We start from the raw sequence: 18,486 nt of genomic DNA, 5'->3' as shown, positions 1-18,486 counted from the left end.
CAACTGAGCCCAGAGCCCCTTCCTTCTTTCTCCTTCCACTCTGTCAAATTGTAGAGAGGCATCATGGTATAGCAGATAGGCTTAGAGACTTGGAAGACCTGGGTTCAAATGCTACCTCCAACGTACCAAGGGCAAGTTCAATGATTTTCTCTGACCCTCAGTGTCCTCATCTATGAAATGGGGATAATAATGCCTATAGTACCTACCTCACTGGGTTCTATAAGAATTAAATGAAGAGGGCAGTTAGGTGACACAGTGGATAAAGTACCGGCCCTGGATTCAAGAGGACCTGAATTCAAATCCAGCTTCAGACACTTGACACTTACTAGCTATGTGACCCTGGGCAAATCACTTAACCCTCATCGCCCCCCCCCCACAAAAGAATTAAATGAGAATTATCTCATTAGCTAATTAGTTAATTCACTGATTAATTAAGACAGTCTTAGTTAATAAATATTTATTAAGTACCTACTACGTGCCAGGAAAAGGGCAAGTTAGGTGGCACAGTGGATAGAGTGCTGGGCCTAGAGTCAGGAAGAGCCGAGTTCAAATCTGGTCTCAGACACTTACTAGCTCTGTGACTCTGGGCAAGTCACTTAACCCCGTTTGCCTCAGTTTCCTCATCTGTATGAGGCTAAAGAAGGAAATGGCAAACTACTCCAGTATCTTTGCCAAGAAAACCTCGAATGGGACCACTAAGAGTTGGACGCAACTGAAAAACAAAACGTGCTGAACACTGTTATGCATCTGTGACTATACTCGGAGTCCTTGGAGCCCCTTAAAAGCATGTCACTCTTCCCCCATCACAACTGGCCTGGATGGGCTCTCAAGACCCTCAGGGCAAAAATGTCAAATGTATCTGTGGCGCTGCCTCATCACTCCACGGCTCAAAAAGCTTTAGTGACTCCCTAGTACCTCTTCATTGATTTTTTTTTTTAAAGAGAGGCAATTGAGGTTAAGTGACTTGCCCAGGGTCACACGGCTAGTAAGTGTTAAGTGTCTGAGGCCGGATTTGAACTCAGGTACCTCTGACTCCAGGGTCGGTGCTCTATCCACTGCACCACCTAGCTGCCCCTTCCCTAGTACCTCTTAAGAGAAAAGAGAGACTGCCTTCCTTCCCAGCCTGGCTCCAGCTTATCTTTCCAGGCTCAATACACAGAACTCCTCCATATGTGATCCATGTTACAGCCAAACTGGCCTTCATGCAGTTCCCTCAATTCCATCTCAGGCTCCCTGCACAGGCTGTTCCCTAGTGGGGAATACTCTTCCTAGTCACCTCCCTCCAAGGCTCAGTTCAAGAGCCACCCCAATCCCTGTGTATTTATTTTGCTAATACCCTGTATTTACTAATCTGTGAACATTTATTCTGGTAGGAAAATGTAAACTCCTCGAGGGCAGGAACCCTTCCATTTTTGTCTTTTATGTCTCCAGCACAGTTGCCTAACCCACACTAAGTGCTTGAGGATTGATTCAGGTGTAAAATAAGAGGGTTAAACCAGTAAAAGACGATGCCTCAGGTCCAATAATCCCAGGCCTCCCTTGAGAAGAGGGTCTTAACCCCTCCTCCCTATGCCCAGTATAGGTACCTGCTGTTTTCAGCCAAATTGAGGTGGCGCTTTATATCCAAGAGCACCTCCTTCAGGAAAACCAGTCTCTTCTCCTCGAACTGCTGGCACTGTTCGAATACCTGCTCCATGCCTTCCATGTATTGGGGCGTTGACTTGCCAATCTCATCCAACACCTTCTCATATTTCTCCTGGGTCTGTTGAGGAAGAGAGGGAGGAAGGGCAAGTGAGAGGAGAGAGAAAGGAAGGAAAGGAAGGAGGGAGGGATGGAGGAAGGAAGGAAGGAAGGAAGGAGAGAGAGAGAGAGAGAGAGAGAGAGAGAGAGAAGAGGAAGGAAGGAGAGAAAGAAAAAAGAAATAAGGAGGAGAGGGAGGAGAGGAAGGAAGGAAAAGGAAAAAAGAAAATGAGGGCGAAAGGAAGGGAAGGGGAAAGGGAGCAGGGGCAGCTGAAGTCTGGGGACCTTTGGGATCTTCCCTTCTATACATTTAGTTTAACAGCAGTTCTCAAAAGAAAAATAAAAAAAGAGATCGACATACTTATAAATTTAATCTGCATTATTAACATCTCCTTCACTTTTCTATTTCTGGACTTATGAAATATCAAGCCCTGACATATCTTTGCTGATTTCCAAAGTATAAATGCTCACGCTGAAAATCTGATAAATTTAAGAATCAGCTCCAGGGAGCAGGTATGAGCTGGCTCCACCAAGTGCCTGCATCCATCCTTTCTATGCTAGAGCCTGTGTTAGGCCCCTGCTCCCACCCCCCATGATCTGAGGCTTTGCCTGCCCTTCCACATCCCTCCCCACCTTCTTCCCAGCTTCAGACTCAGACCTTCTGCACGTCCTGCTTGCATTTGTCCACTTTGTCCTGAAGTTTCTTCTGCTGGTCCGGGGTGACCGACTGCTCTGCCTTGCTGTTGGCCTCCCGGGTCACCGCCAGCTTCTCCTCCTTGCAGGCCAAGTGGTAGGCCTTCTTTGCCGCCTCCAGCTAATAGAGATGGGGAAATGAACAGCCAGCATTTCTGTGGTGCCTTAAGGTTAGTAAAGCAGGAAAGCTGGGGCTATTACTACATCCCCTTTTGACAGATGGAAAAACTGAGGCTAGAAAAGGTGAAGCGAGTTGTATCCCTAATGTCTAGGCCTTGCAGTAGTGGGTTCTTCATTAGCAGTTGCTGAATGACTAACTGGATAAGAATAGGGCCCCTTCCTCTTTCCTCACTGACCGAGCAATGACCCTACAGACGCCTTCCCTCTAGAAAAAGATATCCTTCGCCCAAGATCCCTCCCTGTAGATTCTCAGAGGATCACAGACTTTTAATATCTTTTTTTTTTTAGTGAGGCAATTGGGGTTAAGTGACTTGCCCAGGGTCACACAGCTAGTAAGTGTTAAGTGTCTGAGGCCGGATTTGAACTCAGGAACTCCTGATTCCAGCGCCAGTGCTCTATCCACTGCGCCACCTAGCTGCCCCAGGATCACAGACTTTGAGCTGAAGGGACCATGAAGTCCAATCCCCTTGTTTTACGGATGAAGAAACTGAGGCAAAGAGAGGTTAAAGTGACTTGTCCAAGGTTACACAGCTAGTAAGTGTCTGAGGGGTATCTGAAGCCAGGTCCTCCCGACTCCAGTGCTCTATCCACTACAAGGAATCTCACACACACCCTTCCTCCTAGACCCTCTCCCCCACCCATCCCCCAGTACCTCTTTTTTTTTTTTTTTTAGTGAGGCAATTGGGGTTAAGTGACTTGCCCAGGGTCACACAGCTAGTAAGTGTTAAGTGTATGAGGTTGGATTTGAACTCAGGTACTCCTGATTCCAGGGCTGGTGCTCTATCCACTGCACCATCTAGCTGCCCCTCTGGGTACCTCTTTCATCTTCTTGGCCCAGGGTTTCTGTGCTTTCCGGAAGCCATCCTCAGCCTCCTTGGTCTCCTTGAAGCCGCCCATGATCTGCTTGTGGTAGGCATCCTTCTGCCAGTTCTTCACCTTCTCCAGGTCATCATTGACCAGACTGTTCTTCACATCTTGATGCAGCTCGCTCACTTTGTCAGCCTCTGTCATGATGGCGCCCCATGCGCGCTCCAGACTGCCATACTGTGGGCCTGCAGGCAGGGAACGGAAGCCTGGGCATGAGCTGGGCCTCCCTCCCCTGCCTCTCCGGCCTGTACTCCCTCTCCTGCTCCCCCTCCCCTCCCCACTACACCCAGAACCCAAGGAGTGCTCCCATCTGACTCCTGCCTCAGCCTGGGCTTTCTGAGTTCCATTCAATTCAACAAAAGCACCTTGGGGGGGGGGGGGGCAGCTAGTTGGTGCAGTGGATAGAGCACCAGCCCTGGAATCAGGAGTACCTGAGTTCAAATCCGGCCTCAGACATTTGACACTTACTAGCTGTGTGACCCTGGGCAAGTCACTTAACCCCAATTTGCCTCACCCCCCCCCAAAAAAAAAAAGCACCTTCAATGTTCCAGGCACTGAAAGCTTAGATTCAACTGGCCAGAACTCTGGGTCAAGTCTTATGAGATCAGATGTGATAGGCATAAATATAAAGGCATCAGATCATAAATATAGAGCTAGAAGAGACAGCAGAGGCCATCTGGGGAAATGGGGTACCCCAGGGATCAAGTGATTTATTCAAACCACATAGGTTAATTGAGAAAGAATTAATTTGTTTAAAGTCACAAAGATAATGTGTCAGAGGCAGAATTTGAACCTAGATCCTCTGATATTAATCCTTCTGTGTCCTGCTCCAACAGACATGTTTTCCTCTGTTTTTCTGAATCCTACCCCAGTTATATGGGCATGCGATTTGAAGGGACTACCTTAGAAATCATCAAGGCTAGAAGGAATAATAAACTAAGGCCCAGAAAGGGGATATGACTTCTCTAAGGTCATATAGATGGTTAAGAAGCAAAACTGGGGCTTTAAATATGTGTTCTGTCTCCAAAAACAGTACAGGTATCTCTACATCACAGCCCCACAATCTCTACTTCAGAAGGGTTTCTCCTAATGCTCATCTTAAGACCTTCTTGTTGCCCATCCTTTAAGACCCAAAGTCATAGGAATATGGACTTCTGTTCTACCCACCCCCTACATTTGCAGCAGCTCTCAGAGGTAAGGTACCTTGCCAAAGGTCAAACAGAAAGCAAGGGTCAGGCATGGGATTTGAACATGGGTCCTCTGACTTCTGCAGTGCCATGCTGCCTCCCTTAATCTTATTTCCTCTAGGAAGCCTTTCCTGACCTCTCTCCCTCTCCTCAGAACTCTAAGAACTTTTCCTGTCTAGATCATTACTTGTCTTGCCAATCACCTATTTGTGTGTGCCTGCATGGATTCATGTGTTATGCGTGTAGGGTGTGTGTGTGTGTGTGTGTGTGTGTGCGCGCACGTGTGTGCATGAGCATGCATGAGAGTTTTATCTCCCCACCCTGCTGCAAGATCCTTAAAAATAAAGACCAAGTCCTTTTACATTGGGCCAGGAGTCAGGAAAACGTGAGTTCAAACCTAGCCTCAGACACTAGCTGTGTGACCCTAGGCAAGTCACTTCACCTTTATCTGCCTCAGTTTCATTAACTGTAAAATGGAGATAATAATAGCACCTACCTCCCAGGATTGTTGTGAGAACCAAATGAAATAATGTTTGCTAAGTGCTGGGCACAGAGTAGCTGCTTCATAAAATATTGGTTCCCCCATCCCTACCCCCCCCACCCCGTATGGACCACAGGGAAGAAATCTTTAATTTCTGAAAGCAGTTTCTTGAACTCCTCAATCTCCTTCTCATCCTCATCTGAAGGTGCCTCGGATACCTTGATCCTTTCATTCAGCATGGCCAGCCTCTTCTCAATGATGTCCACAGACTTGCTGAACTGAGACACAAACTCTCCATGTCTAACACGGGCTTGGGCACACACATAGTTGGTGCTAAGTAATAATAATAGCTCCAAATTTCATAGTGCTTGAATGTCTACAAAGTCCTTTCCCACATGTACAGAACATAGATGTACAATCCCACAAAGTTGCCCATTTAAATATGAATAACCCCCATTTTACGGTTGAGGAGACGGAGGGTCAGAGAGGTAAAGAGACATACCTAATAAATATTTAGAGGGTCATACAACCTAGAGCTGAAAGGGAATTTAGCCCTTCATCTTGCCCCATCCCTTCATTTTACAAAATGGAAAATTGAGACTGAGAGGGAAATGACTTACCCAAGGTCACCTAGATAGTAAGGCGAAGATCTAGCACTTGGAGCCAGGCCCTCTGACTCTAAAGCCAGGGCTCTTTCCTCTAAGCCACTCTTGTCAAATGACTGAAAGACTAAAATGTACCTGAGGTCAGGGTGGGACTGGGATGTGGCCAGGAGGTATCTTGGGGTAGGCTCCCTGCCTTAATCTCCCTCTCTCCACCTCAGGCACAGCCTCCTATGGCTAGAGGGACCCGATCACCCGGCTAGTTCTAGCAGGGCCCATTTGCCTTTTCTCCCTAGGAAGGGGTACAGGGTGGCTGGGGCTGGAGCCCGTGCTTATGTTCCTCCCTCGGATGGGGCAGGGATTGGGGGGGGGGCACGAGGGCACCTTTCTCGAGGAGCTGGCGCCAGCGCTTGGCCCAGTCTGTGAGCTGCTGGGCATAGGCCTTCTCGATCTTAGCTCGCTCGTGAAGGCAGCTCATGAGGTCATTGCAGAGGCGGTGGCCATCATCAATCCGCTTCACCGTCCGCTTGTAGTTTCCCACCTGGAGGAAGCCCAAGGACAAATGGGCAGCCCCACTCCCAGGCTCTCCTGGCTGCTGCTGCCCCTCAGCATTCACCACCGGGCCTCACCACTAACAATGACCCATCAAGTAGACCAAGAATGGTTTTCCCTGATTATCCTCTAAGAGCAATAGCCAAGCCCCCTCCCCCAAATCATCATGGGGATCATGACATTGTTAAGAGCCTCCCACACAAGCAGTCCTTTCCAACCCCACCTCCCTCTGCCATATCCTGTTGTGTCCAACAGGAGGCTGTCCTGAGCAAGGAATGTCTGGGACGCCTGAGGCAGATGACCCAGCAGAAACCCCATCCCATCCCATCCCATCCCACACCCTGGTCCACACTCTGGCTCCCATATTTCCTACCATCTAGCAGTCCCACCAGAGGGAAGGGAAGTAGATGAGCCCCAAGCAGGTTTAGGGAGGGGGTGGGAGGGGAGGAGAAAAATAGAGAAGAGAGGAGCAAGAAAAGGGAAACTGGTATGTTCTCTAGTCGGAGAGAGATGGGAAATAGAGAGCCAGGCTGAGGACAGGACAAAGGTGAGGGGAGAGGGTAGCAGAGAGATTTAATTTTTTTTAAAAAAGACTGGTGAAAGGTAGGAAAACACACACAAATATAACACCTTTAAGTTTACAAAATGCTTTTTTCCACATCTACCTGGTGAGGTAGGTAATGAGAGCATTAATTTCCCCATTTTTATAGATGTGCTGAGGCACAGAGAGGGTAACTTGTCCAGAGTCAAACAGCTAGTAAGGATGACATAAAGGACAGGAAGTAAGGGAGACAGGGAGTTAGAAAAGTAGAATTAGGGCACTGGAAGCAAAGAAAGAGAAGCCTAAAAGAGAAATCATCCCAGACTAATTCTATTTATCTTTTATTAGCTACTTGATAATAGGGGATAGGAATTAGACCTGGGATTTAACTGATTGAGGGGACTCCCAGGAAGGAAACTACCTCCACTTTCCATCAACATGTACTCTGAGGGGGCAGCTAGGTGGTGCAGTGGATAAAGCACCAGCCCTGGATTCAGGAGGACTTGAGTTCAAATCCAGGCTCAGACACTTGATACTTGCTAGCTGTGTGACCCTGGGCAAGTCACTTAACCCTCATTTCCCCACAAAACAACAACAACAAACACGTACTCTGAGAGAGTGTTGTCAGAGGCAGAACTTGAATACTGGTCTTCTGTACTTCTGAGGCCACTTCTTTAACCACTGCACCATGGCTGCTGACGTCATATCACCATCACCACCACTGCCACCATCTTCAGCCTCATCAACCACACCATTATCATCACCACCACTACCACCATCTTCATCTTCATCAACACCCTCGTCATTATCACCACATTCCTATAATGCTTCATATTTACAAAGCTCTTTCCTCACAACAACCCTGTGAGCTTGTTCCCTCAAGTATTGTTGTTAGGTTGTTTTCAGTCTTGTCTGATTCTTTGTGACCCCATTTGGGGTTTTCTCAATAATAATAATAATAATAATAATAATAATAATGGAGTGGTCTGCCATTCCCTTCTCTAGCTCATTTTCCAGATGAGGAAATGGAGGCAAACAGGCCTAAATGGCTTGCTCCGGCTCACACAGCTAGTAAGTATCTTAGGTCAAATTAGAATTCAGGTCTTCCTGACTCCAGGCCCAAGCACTCTATCCACTGTGCCACCTACCTGCCCATTACTCCTTTTGGTTACTAAATAAATAGGGACCCTAATAACCCCTTCATCCACTTCTTCCCCGTACCCCAATATGCAGCCCACAATGCATAGGGCATCCAAAACAGATGAACAGGGAATCTAAAAGAGTAATTAAGCTTCTAGAAGAGAGAGTGGAGGGTATGAGAGAGATACAAAACGGTAGGCAAAGGTTTGATGGGGGTGGGTGGGTTGTGAGATGTCTCAGGGGAGGCAGAATGGATGGAGGTTCACTGAAATGATCACCTTGCTCCCTCTTGTGGCTACAATATGCCAATTTAATTCTCTCGAAAGGAGGGCAAAGAGGAGGTGAGGATGAGTGGAAGACTCAGTGGATCCAAAAGGGAGAAAGAAAATACCAAGGCAGAGTAGTGAGTGAATCCAGGCCCCAGTGCTGTTGAAATATCTGATGCCAAGGTGGCCAGGAGGGAGCTGGGCACTGGGCTCCACATGACTGGCACAAGGCACCCACAGGTTGTGGCTCTTTCTGTGGAATACTAAGCAGGACTGGAATTTGGGAGGGAAAAGTATGTGGGTGAAAGGGTTGGGGATGGGGGGAGGGGGGCCCCCCGCAGGAATCTTACCTCCCAGAAGCTGTCTGTGATTTCCTCCATTGAAGGTGTGGCCTCATCATAGGAGCCAGACATGGTGCCTGGGGTTGGGGGTTGGGGCTGGGCACTGGGCAGCAGCCAGGGACAAACCTCTGTTCATGCACTGAAAGATAGGGCAGAAAAGGGTGGTCAATAAAACATATGAGGGGGAGATGTAGGAGCCAGCTCTCCCCCTCTACCCCACTCCCGATATCTATCTCTGCCCACAGCTTCAAATCCTTGAACCTAGATGGAAACTCATAGATGTCTATAATTTTTTGAGCCATAAGGGACACTAGAAATCATCCATTCCAACCTCCACATTTTACAGAGAAGGAAACTAAGGTTCAGAGAAGTTAAGTGATTTGCCCAAGATCACAAAGCTTGTCAGTAGCAAATCCACAACCCAAGTCTCGACTTCTGTTCAAATCCCAAGGATCTTTCCACTATTCTCTATCCCTGGGGGCAGCTAGGTGGCACAGTGGATAAAGCACCAGCCCTGGATTCAGGAAAACGAGTTCAAATTTGACTCCAGATACTTGACAATTACTAGCTGTATGACCTTGGGCAAGTCACTTAACTCTCATTGGCCCTACAAAACAAACAAATAAATAAATGAATGCGTGAATAAATGAATGAATAGATAAATAAACAAATAGATGAATTAATGAATAAATAAATGGACAGATAACTAAATGAACAAATGAATAAATGAGTATATAAATAAATGAATGAATGAATGAATAAAAATCAAAATTAAAAAATATTCTCCATCACCTCTGTAATCCAGGCACAGGCCTGGCACAGAATCCAAAGATGGGTCATTCTGGGTAAAGTATTTCAGCCAATACCCAGATCTTAAAGCCCCAGGGGAGTGGGGCATGGAATCTCAGTGCTCCCACTTTGGAGACTGGAGTTCCCTCCTGGATTGCACCAGCAAGCCAGTGCTGATTTTGTTGTAGTTCAATTGTTCCAATCCTGTCTGACTCTTCGTTGACCCCATCTGGGGTTTTCTTGGCAGAGATACTGGAATGGTTTGCCATTTCCTTCTCCAGCTCATTTTACAGATGAGGAAACTGAGGTAAGCAGTGACTCATCCAGAGTCACACAGCTAGTAAGTGCCCAGATTTGAACTCAGGAAGATGAGTCTTCTTGACTTTAGGCCTGACACTGTATCCACTGTGCCGCCAATATTTTAGGTTAATTCATCCAAAAGAATGCTCTCTATCTGCCCCACCCCCTTGATCTCCACCATGTGACATCTGATTGCTAGACTCTAAAATCAAGAGTTCCACAGATGCTGTTTCTCTAAGCACCCTCTTCCCTTTCCCACTTTGCAGGAAAGGAGGATGCATCTTCCCATGACTCTCTGATAAAATCTTAATTCAGAGTAATTGAAACTATGTATAAATTAAAGGGTGGTAGCCAAAGGTATGATGGGGTAGCTAACCTAGGGTGACTCAAACTTGACAAGTGGCAGAAAATGTTTAGAGCTCCAGTGGACTTTCTAGTTCTGCCCCTCATTTTAAAGGGGGAAACTGAGGTTCCCCCATAGGGAAGTGGCTTTCTCAAGGTCAGACCGGTAGGTGGGAAGTAGCTTAAGCCAGGCTTAAAACCCCCTTCCTCAGTATCTTTCTGCTACACCGCCCTCCATCCCCCTTTTGCGACCCTCACAGTTCTAGACCCATACAATGCACTCAATAAATGTTGGCCAGTCCGTGCATAGCCTCTCTCCCTCATCCCTATTTTCAGTATCCCAGTAAGAAATTGATAACTACTTGTTGAACGGAATTTGTTGGGGGATCCCTCAGATAGCCCTATCTCCTTCATGCTCTCCTGTTATAAGCTTAATTCCTCCTTTCCCCTTTCAGCCACAGCATGCTTCTGCCAATGTCCCAGTTGCCCCTAGCAAAGCCAATGAGGGGCACAGGCCCCGAACTCCCCAGTCCTCCCCTCTTCCCCTAAGCAGGGACTGCCAGACCTGACACTCTTCTTATAAAATGTTCGTCTGCCTTCCTCTGACCAGCGGATCAGCCAGGATTTGCTCAGCTGTCTGTGTGTTGATCTGCCCTTGATCCGTCTGTCTGCATCACTGCTGTCCAAATTAGACTGCAAGTTTCTGCAGGGCAGAGACTGTGGCTCCTCCCCCACCCCCAACAGATCCTCTGCCAGTCTCAACACAGAAAGTTTATCACCATCCCTCACCCAGGAACTCCAGGGCAAACCAGCTAGAAAGGGAGGAGAACTAGGCCTCAGAGAGTGAGGCCTGTGCTCTGGCCAAGACCTACCCTGAGCTGCAGGCCCTGGCTTAGGAGATTATGGAATTTAGTGCTAGAAGGGCCCTCTAGATCTCATCAAATCCACATCCCTCATTTTTCAGGAAAAGTGAGGCTTAGAAAACAGAAATGACTAGGCCAATATCAAGCGGGAAGCCAAGAGCCACACCCTGGTTCTTTGACTCAAAATAAAATGCTCTTTCATCACACCATACTGCTGCTCTTCTCTGTTCAGTTGCCAAAATATTCTCTCTGCCACAAAACACTGACCAATGAGGACCTTAAGAGAACTCTACTCAATCTGGGAAGTCAAGGAGATACCCCACTCCATCCGACTTCCCAACCTATCTGCCCCTCACAACCAAAGAGATTTCCACACATCCCAGGCAGCAAAACCAAGGACAGCAAGCTCTGGGATCTTTCTAAAATCTTTACATGAAAGGATCTGATCAGTTCAGTCACAATAAGGTGCAAATTAAGGTTAACAAGAAGTTTTGAAATACACCATTGTTATTAATACCGTCTACCTGTGTAGCCAAATAAGGTTCCTCCACAGTTGTCTCATTTGATCTTCAGAACAACTGAAACTGTTCTCTTCAAAGTCACCAACCATCTCCTAATTGTGAAATGTGGCAAGTTTCCCTGCCCCCATCCCCAGTCTTCTTGACCTCTCTGCGGTATTTGACACTGTTGGTCACCTTCTCTTCCATGATACATTCTTCTTTCAAGGTTTTTTCCTGCTTCACCACTACTCAATCTCTTTTGCTGGATCCCCTAATTGTAGATGTAGCCCAAGGGCTCTGTCATGAGCTTTTTTCTCTTTTCTCACTCATTTGGTGACATTATAGTGACCCAATAGGTTTAATTACCTTCTCTCTGCTGATGACTCCCAAATCTATATATCCACCTCATTATTTCTCTCCCTACATTTCAAACTTAAATCCCATCAGTCTCTGAAACTTTCTCAACACGTCCAAAGAACAATTCATCGTCTTCTCTCAACATTCATTGCTGAGTTATTTTTCGGTTGTGTCTGACCCTTCACGACCCCATTTGGGGTTTTCTTGGCAGAGATACTGGAGTGGTTTGCCATTGCCTTCTACATTTTACAGATGAGGAAACTGAGGCAAACAGGGTTAAGTGACTTGTCCAGGGTCACACAGTGAATAAGTATCTAAAGCTGGATTTGAAGACTCATCTTCCTGACTCCGGGCCTGGCATTCTATCCACTGGGCCATCTAGCTCTGCATCCCCCTCTGCCAAAATGCACCATCATCCTTTGGGCACCCAAATTCAAAACCCTTGACTCTTCACTCTTATTCACTATAAATAATGATGATAATAAAAACAATAATACCTAATATTTATATGTCAATTTAATATTTTCAATAATATCTTATTTGATCTTCTCAATAACCTTATGAGGTTTATGTTATTAGTATCCCCATTTTACATATGAGAAAACTGAGACTGAAAGAAGTTAGTCACCTGTCCAGGGTCACACATCTGTTAAAAGTCTGAGGGGGGATTTGAATCAGGTCTTCCTGACTTCCAAGTTCACCTCTTTTGTCAACTACACCACAGCCCTTCCCTCAGTCAGTTGCTACATCTTATCATTTCTACCTCCACAACATTTCCCCCATGTGTTCTCTTCTCTCCAATCCACACACAGCCAGTGTCCCAGTCTGGTCCCTCATTACCTCTCATCTGAACTATTGCCATAGCCTTCTAACTGGTCTCTTTGTCCGAAGTCTTTCTCCATTCCAATTCATCCTCCACATAGTTCCCAAAATGATTTTCCTAGGTCTGACCCTACTCAATAAAATCCAGTCACTCCCTGTTACTTCTAGGATAAATATAAACCCCACTGTTGGGCATTTAAAGTCTTTCAACCCTTGGTCCCTTTCCTACAGCCTTAAATACACAGGACACCACTTCCTTCACTCTATGGTATTGTCCATCTGGCCTCCTTACTTTTCCTCATACCCTTCTCATCTCCTGTTGTCCAGTTTTGTTTTGTTTTTGTTTTTTTAAGGCAATTGGGGTTAAGTGACTTACCCAAGGTCACACAGCTAGTAAGTGTCAAGTGTCTGAGGCCAGAATTGAACTCAGGTCCTCCTGAATCTAGGACTGGTACTCTATCCACTGTGCCACCTAGCTACCCCTATTGTCCAGTTTTTCTCTAGCTCTCCCCCATGCATAGAATCCAATCCCACTACATCTCACTTCTTAGTATTCCTAGTTTTCTTCCAGGTAGGTTCAGTTTATTCACCATCTTCTACACAGAGCCTTTACTGATCCTCTCAAGATACTAATGCCTCTCTCTCCCCTAAAAAAAAAAAAATCACATATTTATTTTGTTTTATATACCTATATGTTTGCATGTTGTTCTCTCTATGACATGTAAGCTCCTTGAAGACTGTTTCATTTTTGTATTTGTATTTCTATTCTTTAATAAATGCTTGTTGATTGACTGACTGGATGTTTGGGTGGCCCTTCGAGGTAGGGAGGACAGGAATTGTGATTTTCATTATGCAGGTGAAGTTTACTGCTAAAGGTTACACATCCAGACTAATGACAAAAGCAGGATTAGAACCCAGATCTCCAGGCTTCTGGCTCATTATGGTATGGAGGAAAGAGTACTGACTTGGGAGTCAAAGGATTTGGATTCAAATCCTGTCCCTGTTACTTACTATCTAGTTACCTTGGGAAACAACTGTGTGATCTCAAGTATGTCATTTTCTGAGCCTCAGTTTCCTCATTTATAAAATGAGGGTGTTGGACTAAATGACCTCTAACGTCCCTTCCAGCCCTAGAAATGTCACGTCACCTGATGAGCCTATTTATCCTGTCTATGGGTGTTTGATGTCATCTCCCCCATTAGACTGTAAGCACCTTGAGGCAGGGACTGTCTTTTGCTTTTCTTTGTATCTCCAGGGCTTAGCACAGTGCCTGGTTACATAGTAGGTGCTTGATAAATACTTATCGACTGTCTGCCTGCCTATGATCCCTTCCAACCCTCAGCCGATGGCCCCGAATCACAGTATGGGTTGGTGAGATTGGGGTGGAGTTGGAGCATTATAACTCTCAAATCACCCCCTGAGATAATCACCTAATCTGTCTACGTGTGATGGCCAGCAAGGCCTGTCTGTGGTTAGAGGGAGAGACCATGAGACAAAAATCAAGATTTTAAAAGCTAGCCCGTCTCTAGCTGGTGAGGAGCAAAAAAGCACCGACCGGCATAGAACCACAGAGTATCAAAACTGAAGAACTCCTCAGAGAATCACTCACTCCAGTTCTTCTTCCATTTTACAGATGAAGAAATCAAGTCCCAGAAAGAGACTTGACCAAGGTCACATAGCTGGCACATGGCAGCAGCAGGACCCAAACCCACATCCCATGTTCTTTCCAGGGTAATTCCTCACTGCTATAATCAGAGATACTTGATCAAACCCCTCCTCCAACTATTCATGTGCCCCTTGTGGTGAGGTTGGGTCTACAGAAGAACCCTTTGGAGAGTTCTGCTCCTTTCCTAGGTAGCCAGCAAAAATAACAACATAATTGGTCAAGAGCATTGGCCTAAAGAGTTAGGAGGTCCAGGTGTGTCACTGATTCATGGTGACAACTTGGGTAAGTCATTCCCCTCCATGGGCCTCAGTGACCTCATCTGTAAAATTCACCTAACCTGAATCTGAACAGGAATCTCTCTCTCTACCCCCCCCACTCCCTCCTCCCCCCCCCCCACTCCCTCCTCTCCCCCCCCACTCCCTCCTCTCCCCCCCCACTCCCGCTTCTGCCCCAAGTGATTTCTTTCAATCAACTTGAAGAAAGCCACTATCCCCAGAGGCAAACTATTCCACCTGAAGCCTGCCCCATCTTTAGGAAGTTGTGCCTGACATCCAGACCAAACCCACCTCTTTAACTTCCACCCACTTGGCTCTAGAAATCATGCCCTCTGGGGAGAAGAAGGGTCTCCTCTCTTTTCCAAATATTTAAAGACAAGTCACACATTTCCCCTAAGTCTTATCTTCTCCAGGCTAAACATTCCCAGTTGCTTCAAGATAATGTTCCAGGGGAATGATTTCCAGTAACTCTTGCCATGCTAGCCACCCCACAGTGGTCAATGTCCTTAAAATGTGAGGCCCCAAAGTGGACACAAAACTTTAAGGTATGACGCGTCTGTTCTGTAACTCATTGGTTCTGTGACCCTGGAGTCAGGAAGACTTGAGTTCAAACCCTGCCTTAGATATTGACTAGCTATGTGTGACCCTGGGCAAGTCACTTACTTTCTACCTACCTCACTTTCCGGTAAAATTAGGATAATAATAGCCTGTTATGAGGAGCAAATGAGTCAATGCACATAGAGTGCTTTGCAAACCTTAAAAGGCACTATGTAAATGCTAGCTGTTATTGTTGTTACTATAATGTTGTTCAATTGTGTTTGACTCTTCTAGGGTTTTCTTGGCAAGGATAATGGAGTGGAGTGGTTGGCCATTTCCTTCTCCAGCTCATTTGACAGATGAGGAAACTGAGGCAAACAGGGTTAAGAGACTTCTCCAGGGTCACATAGCTAGTAGGTATCTGAGGCCAGATTTGACCTCAGGGAGATGAGGCTTCCAGATTCCAAGCCCAATGCTTTATCCACTGCACCATTTCCCCTAACTCTGTCCTAATGAATTAAGAAGACAATCTTTGTCCATGCCTAAGCCTGGAGAGGCAGCTGGATGGCTCAGTGGATAGAGCACTGGGCCTGGAGTCAGGAAAACCTGAGTTCAAATCTGTTCTGATACTTACTAGCTGTGTGACCTTGGACAAGTCACTTAACCTCTGTTTGCCTCTGGAGAAGGAAACGGCAAACCATTCCAGTGTGTCAAGAAAAGACCCACACCCAGTATTGGTGTGATATGATCCAGGGGGTCGCAAAGAGTCAGACATGACTGAACAACAAGTCTAGAAAATCTGGAGATGAGTCATAGACAGCCGTGTTAGGTGGGAGGAGAGGAAGTAGAAGGGGCTCCCATCCTGGTAGTTCTGTGATATGGGCTATTTTAGAGATATAAAACTCACACAGTACCAGTTAAGGGTATAGCTGTGCCCTGTTCCTATCTGGAATCCTTGCTTTGCCCACCCTTCCTCCTTTAACTGAGTTCCCCATTGGCAACACAACTGAGGGACTTGAGATGCACTCAGTCACACTTATAGAGGAGGAAGTGATAGCCTAGACAGTGTGACTTCCCCAAGGTCACATAGGTAATTGAGTTATGACTCCCTCAAGAACACAACTGAAGTACCTGGTCTATGAGGGAAAAGGCCTTCCTTCAATCGCATCAGAACATCACTCTCCTCCAGCAGAAGCTGGAGCGTCTTGTCTCTCACCAAACTGGAACTTATCTTTGGGAGTCCAGCCCACCTTTGGTCCAGCCAAGACTAAGAGAAGAAGCCTTTCTTTGGAGAAAGAGAAAAAGGCTAACCGGTAGGAGGCCTGAGATCTGGTTCTAGGTCTTCTGCTAACTTGGACTCGGACAAATCACTAGAATCCCGGGGTTCACCTTCCTAAAATGGGTAAAATGCCATCAGCCCTTACCTCTCAAGGGTGTCAAAGGAGAAAATGTTTTCAATAAATAACACTTTGGAAAATATGACCTGCCACAAAATTTCAAGGTGGTGTTTGTTATTGGTGGAGGGTGTGCCAACACAGTGACCACATGTCACCGTGGGATACCTTTTCCTATGTTTGTAATAGGGTGCAGTGCATTGTTACTATTTCTGTGACCTTGGGCAACTTACCCAACCTCTCTAGGATTCAGTTTTCTCCCTTGAAAGATGAAGGAGCTTACAGGATCTTAGATTTGGAACTGGAAAAGACCTTAGAGGTCATCCAATTCAACTTCCTTATTATATAGATAAGAAAACTGTGGTCCAGAGAATGTAAATGGATTGTAATGGGCCATGGAAGGAAGGAAGGAAGGAAGGAAGGAAGGAAGGAAGGAAGGAAGGAAGGAAGGAAGGAAGGAAGGAAGGAAGGAAGGAAGGAAGGAAGGAAGGAAGGAAGGAAGGAAGGAAGGAAGGAAGGAAGGAAGGAAGGAAGGAAGGAAGAAAGGAAGAAAGGAAGGAAGGAAGGAAGAAAGGAAGGAAGGAAGAAAGGAAGGAAGAAAGGAAGGAAGGAAGAAAGGAAGGAAGAAAGGAAGGAAGGAAGGAAGGAAGGAAGGAAGGAAGGAAGAAAGGAAGGAAGGAAGGAAGGAAGGAAGGAAGGAAGGAAGAAAGGAAGAAAGGAAGGAAGAAAGGAAGAAAGGAAGGAAGAAAGGAAGAAAGGAAGGAAGAAAGGAAGAAAGGAAGGAAGAAAGGAAGAAAGGAAGGAAGAAAGGAAGAAAGGAAGAAAGGAAGAAAGGAAGAAAGGAAGAAAGGAAGAAAGGAAGAAAGGAAGAAAGGAAGAAAGGAAGAAAGGAAGAAAGGAAGAAAGGAAGAAAGGAAGAAAGGAAGAAAGGAAGAAAGGAAGACACAAACCAAAATAAAAAAGAAAGAAAGAAGATCTACCTGGTGGACAAGTTTCCTAGAACAAGAGGGTGTTCTGAGCACGCATCTCCAGATGGAGCCCCCTCAGAGAGATGCTGTATATCTCAGAAAGCCCCTTGAACCCAGGAAGACTTTTCTGAACTGATGCAAAGTGAGGTGAGCAGAACCAGGAGACCATAGCACACAATAACTGCAACATCGTAAGGCTGATCAACTACGAAAGACTTAGCTACTCTGATCAACACAATAATCTGAGAAAATTCCATAAGACTCATGATGAAAAATGCTGTCCACTTCCAGAGAGAGAACTGATGAACTCTTGAGTGCGGATTAAAGCATACTTTTTTCACTATTTTTTTTTTGCAACATGGCTAATATGGAAATATGTTTTGCATGACTTTGCACGTATAATGAATATTGTATTGCTTGCCTTCTCGATGAGTGGGGGAGAGGCTGAAGGGAAGGAAAGAATTGGGAACTCAAAATTTGGGAAAAAATAAATGTTAAAAATTAATTTTTGAAAAAATAAAATAACCAAAGTCAACTTAATTCAACAATTACCTCCAGTTTATCCTATCTATATTGGGCAGCTAGGTGGCACAGAGTCAGGAAGATCTGGGTTCAAATCCTGCCTTGGAACTGTGTTAGCAGAGTGACCCTGGCCAGTCACTTAACCTCTATTTACACCACAGATTCCAGAGATAATAATAGCATGAAAGTGTCTCACTTTTTCTTTTTGGAGTGGGGTGGTGGGGTGGGGCAATGAGGGTTAAGTGACTTGCCCAGGGTCACACAGCTAGTAAGTGTCAAGTGTCTGAGGCCACATTTGAACTCAGGTACTCCTGAATCCAGGACCAGTGCTTTATCCACTGTGCCACCTAGCTGCCCCCAGTGCCTCACTTTTTCTTCCTGTCATCACCTGAAGACCATTTCATCCAAGGTTCTGGCAACTTCCCTGGTTGCCTTTGCCCCCACCCACAAAGGTTTCCAGTTAAGCTTTATTTGTTTCCCATGTGTGATACTGAAAAACCATCATTTGTTGACTTAACTATTACTGGACTGTCCAACATCCCCAAACCTCAAACTGTGGGA

At 45.9% G+C, this 18,486-nt stretch overlaps 1 protein-coding gene across 4 annotated transcripts in view; it reads right to left on the bottom strand.

Annotated features, from left to right (window-relative positions):
* The window catches only part of PACSIN1 (protein kinase C and casein kinase substrate in neurons 1), a 104,929-nt gene that overhangs the window by 7,928 nt on the left and 78,515 nt on the right, over nt 1-18,486 (bottom strand). For 3 of the 4 annotated variants that reach the window (XM_044000910.1, XM_044000912.1, XM_044000911.1), the window contains exons 2-6: nt 8,600-8,729; nt 6,135-6,291; nt 3,430-3,665; nt 2,399-2,554; nt 1,587-1,762 (exon numbers count right to left, since the gene is read on the bottom strand). In XM_044000910.1, the coding sequence (XP_043856845.1) occupies nt 1,587-1,762; nt 2,399-2,554; nt 3,430-3,665; nt 6,135-6,291; nt 8,600-8,662 (788 nt within the window). In that variant the 5' untranslated portion in view covers nt 8,663-8,729. The remainder of the gene's footprint in view (nt 1-1,586; nt 1,763-2,398; nt 2,555-3,429; nt 3,666-6,134; nt 6,292-8,599; nt 8,730-18,486) is intronic. The other variant, XM_044000913.1, reaches the window with a different exon arrangement.

This window comes from Dromiciops gliroides, chromosome 4 (assembly GCF_019393635.1).
Source record: "Dromiciops gliroides isolate mDroGli1 chromosome 4, mDroGli1.pri, whole genome shotgun sequence".
Lineage (NCBI taxonomy): Eukaryota > Metazoa > Chordata > Mammalia > Microbiotheria > Microbiotheriidae > Dromiciops > Dromiciops gliroides.
Note: the sequence above shows the minus strand (reverse complement) of the source record. Positions and strands in the feature narration are given on the sequence as shown.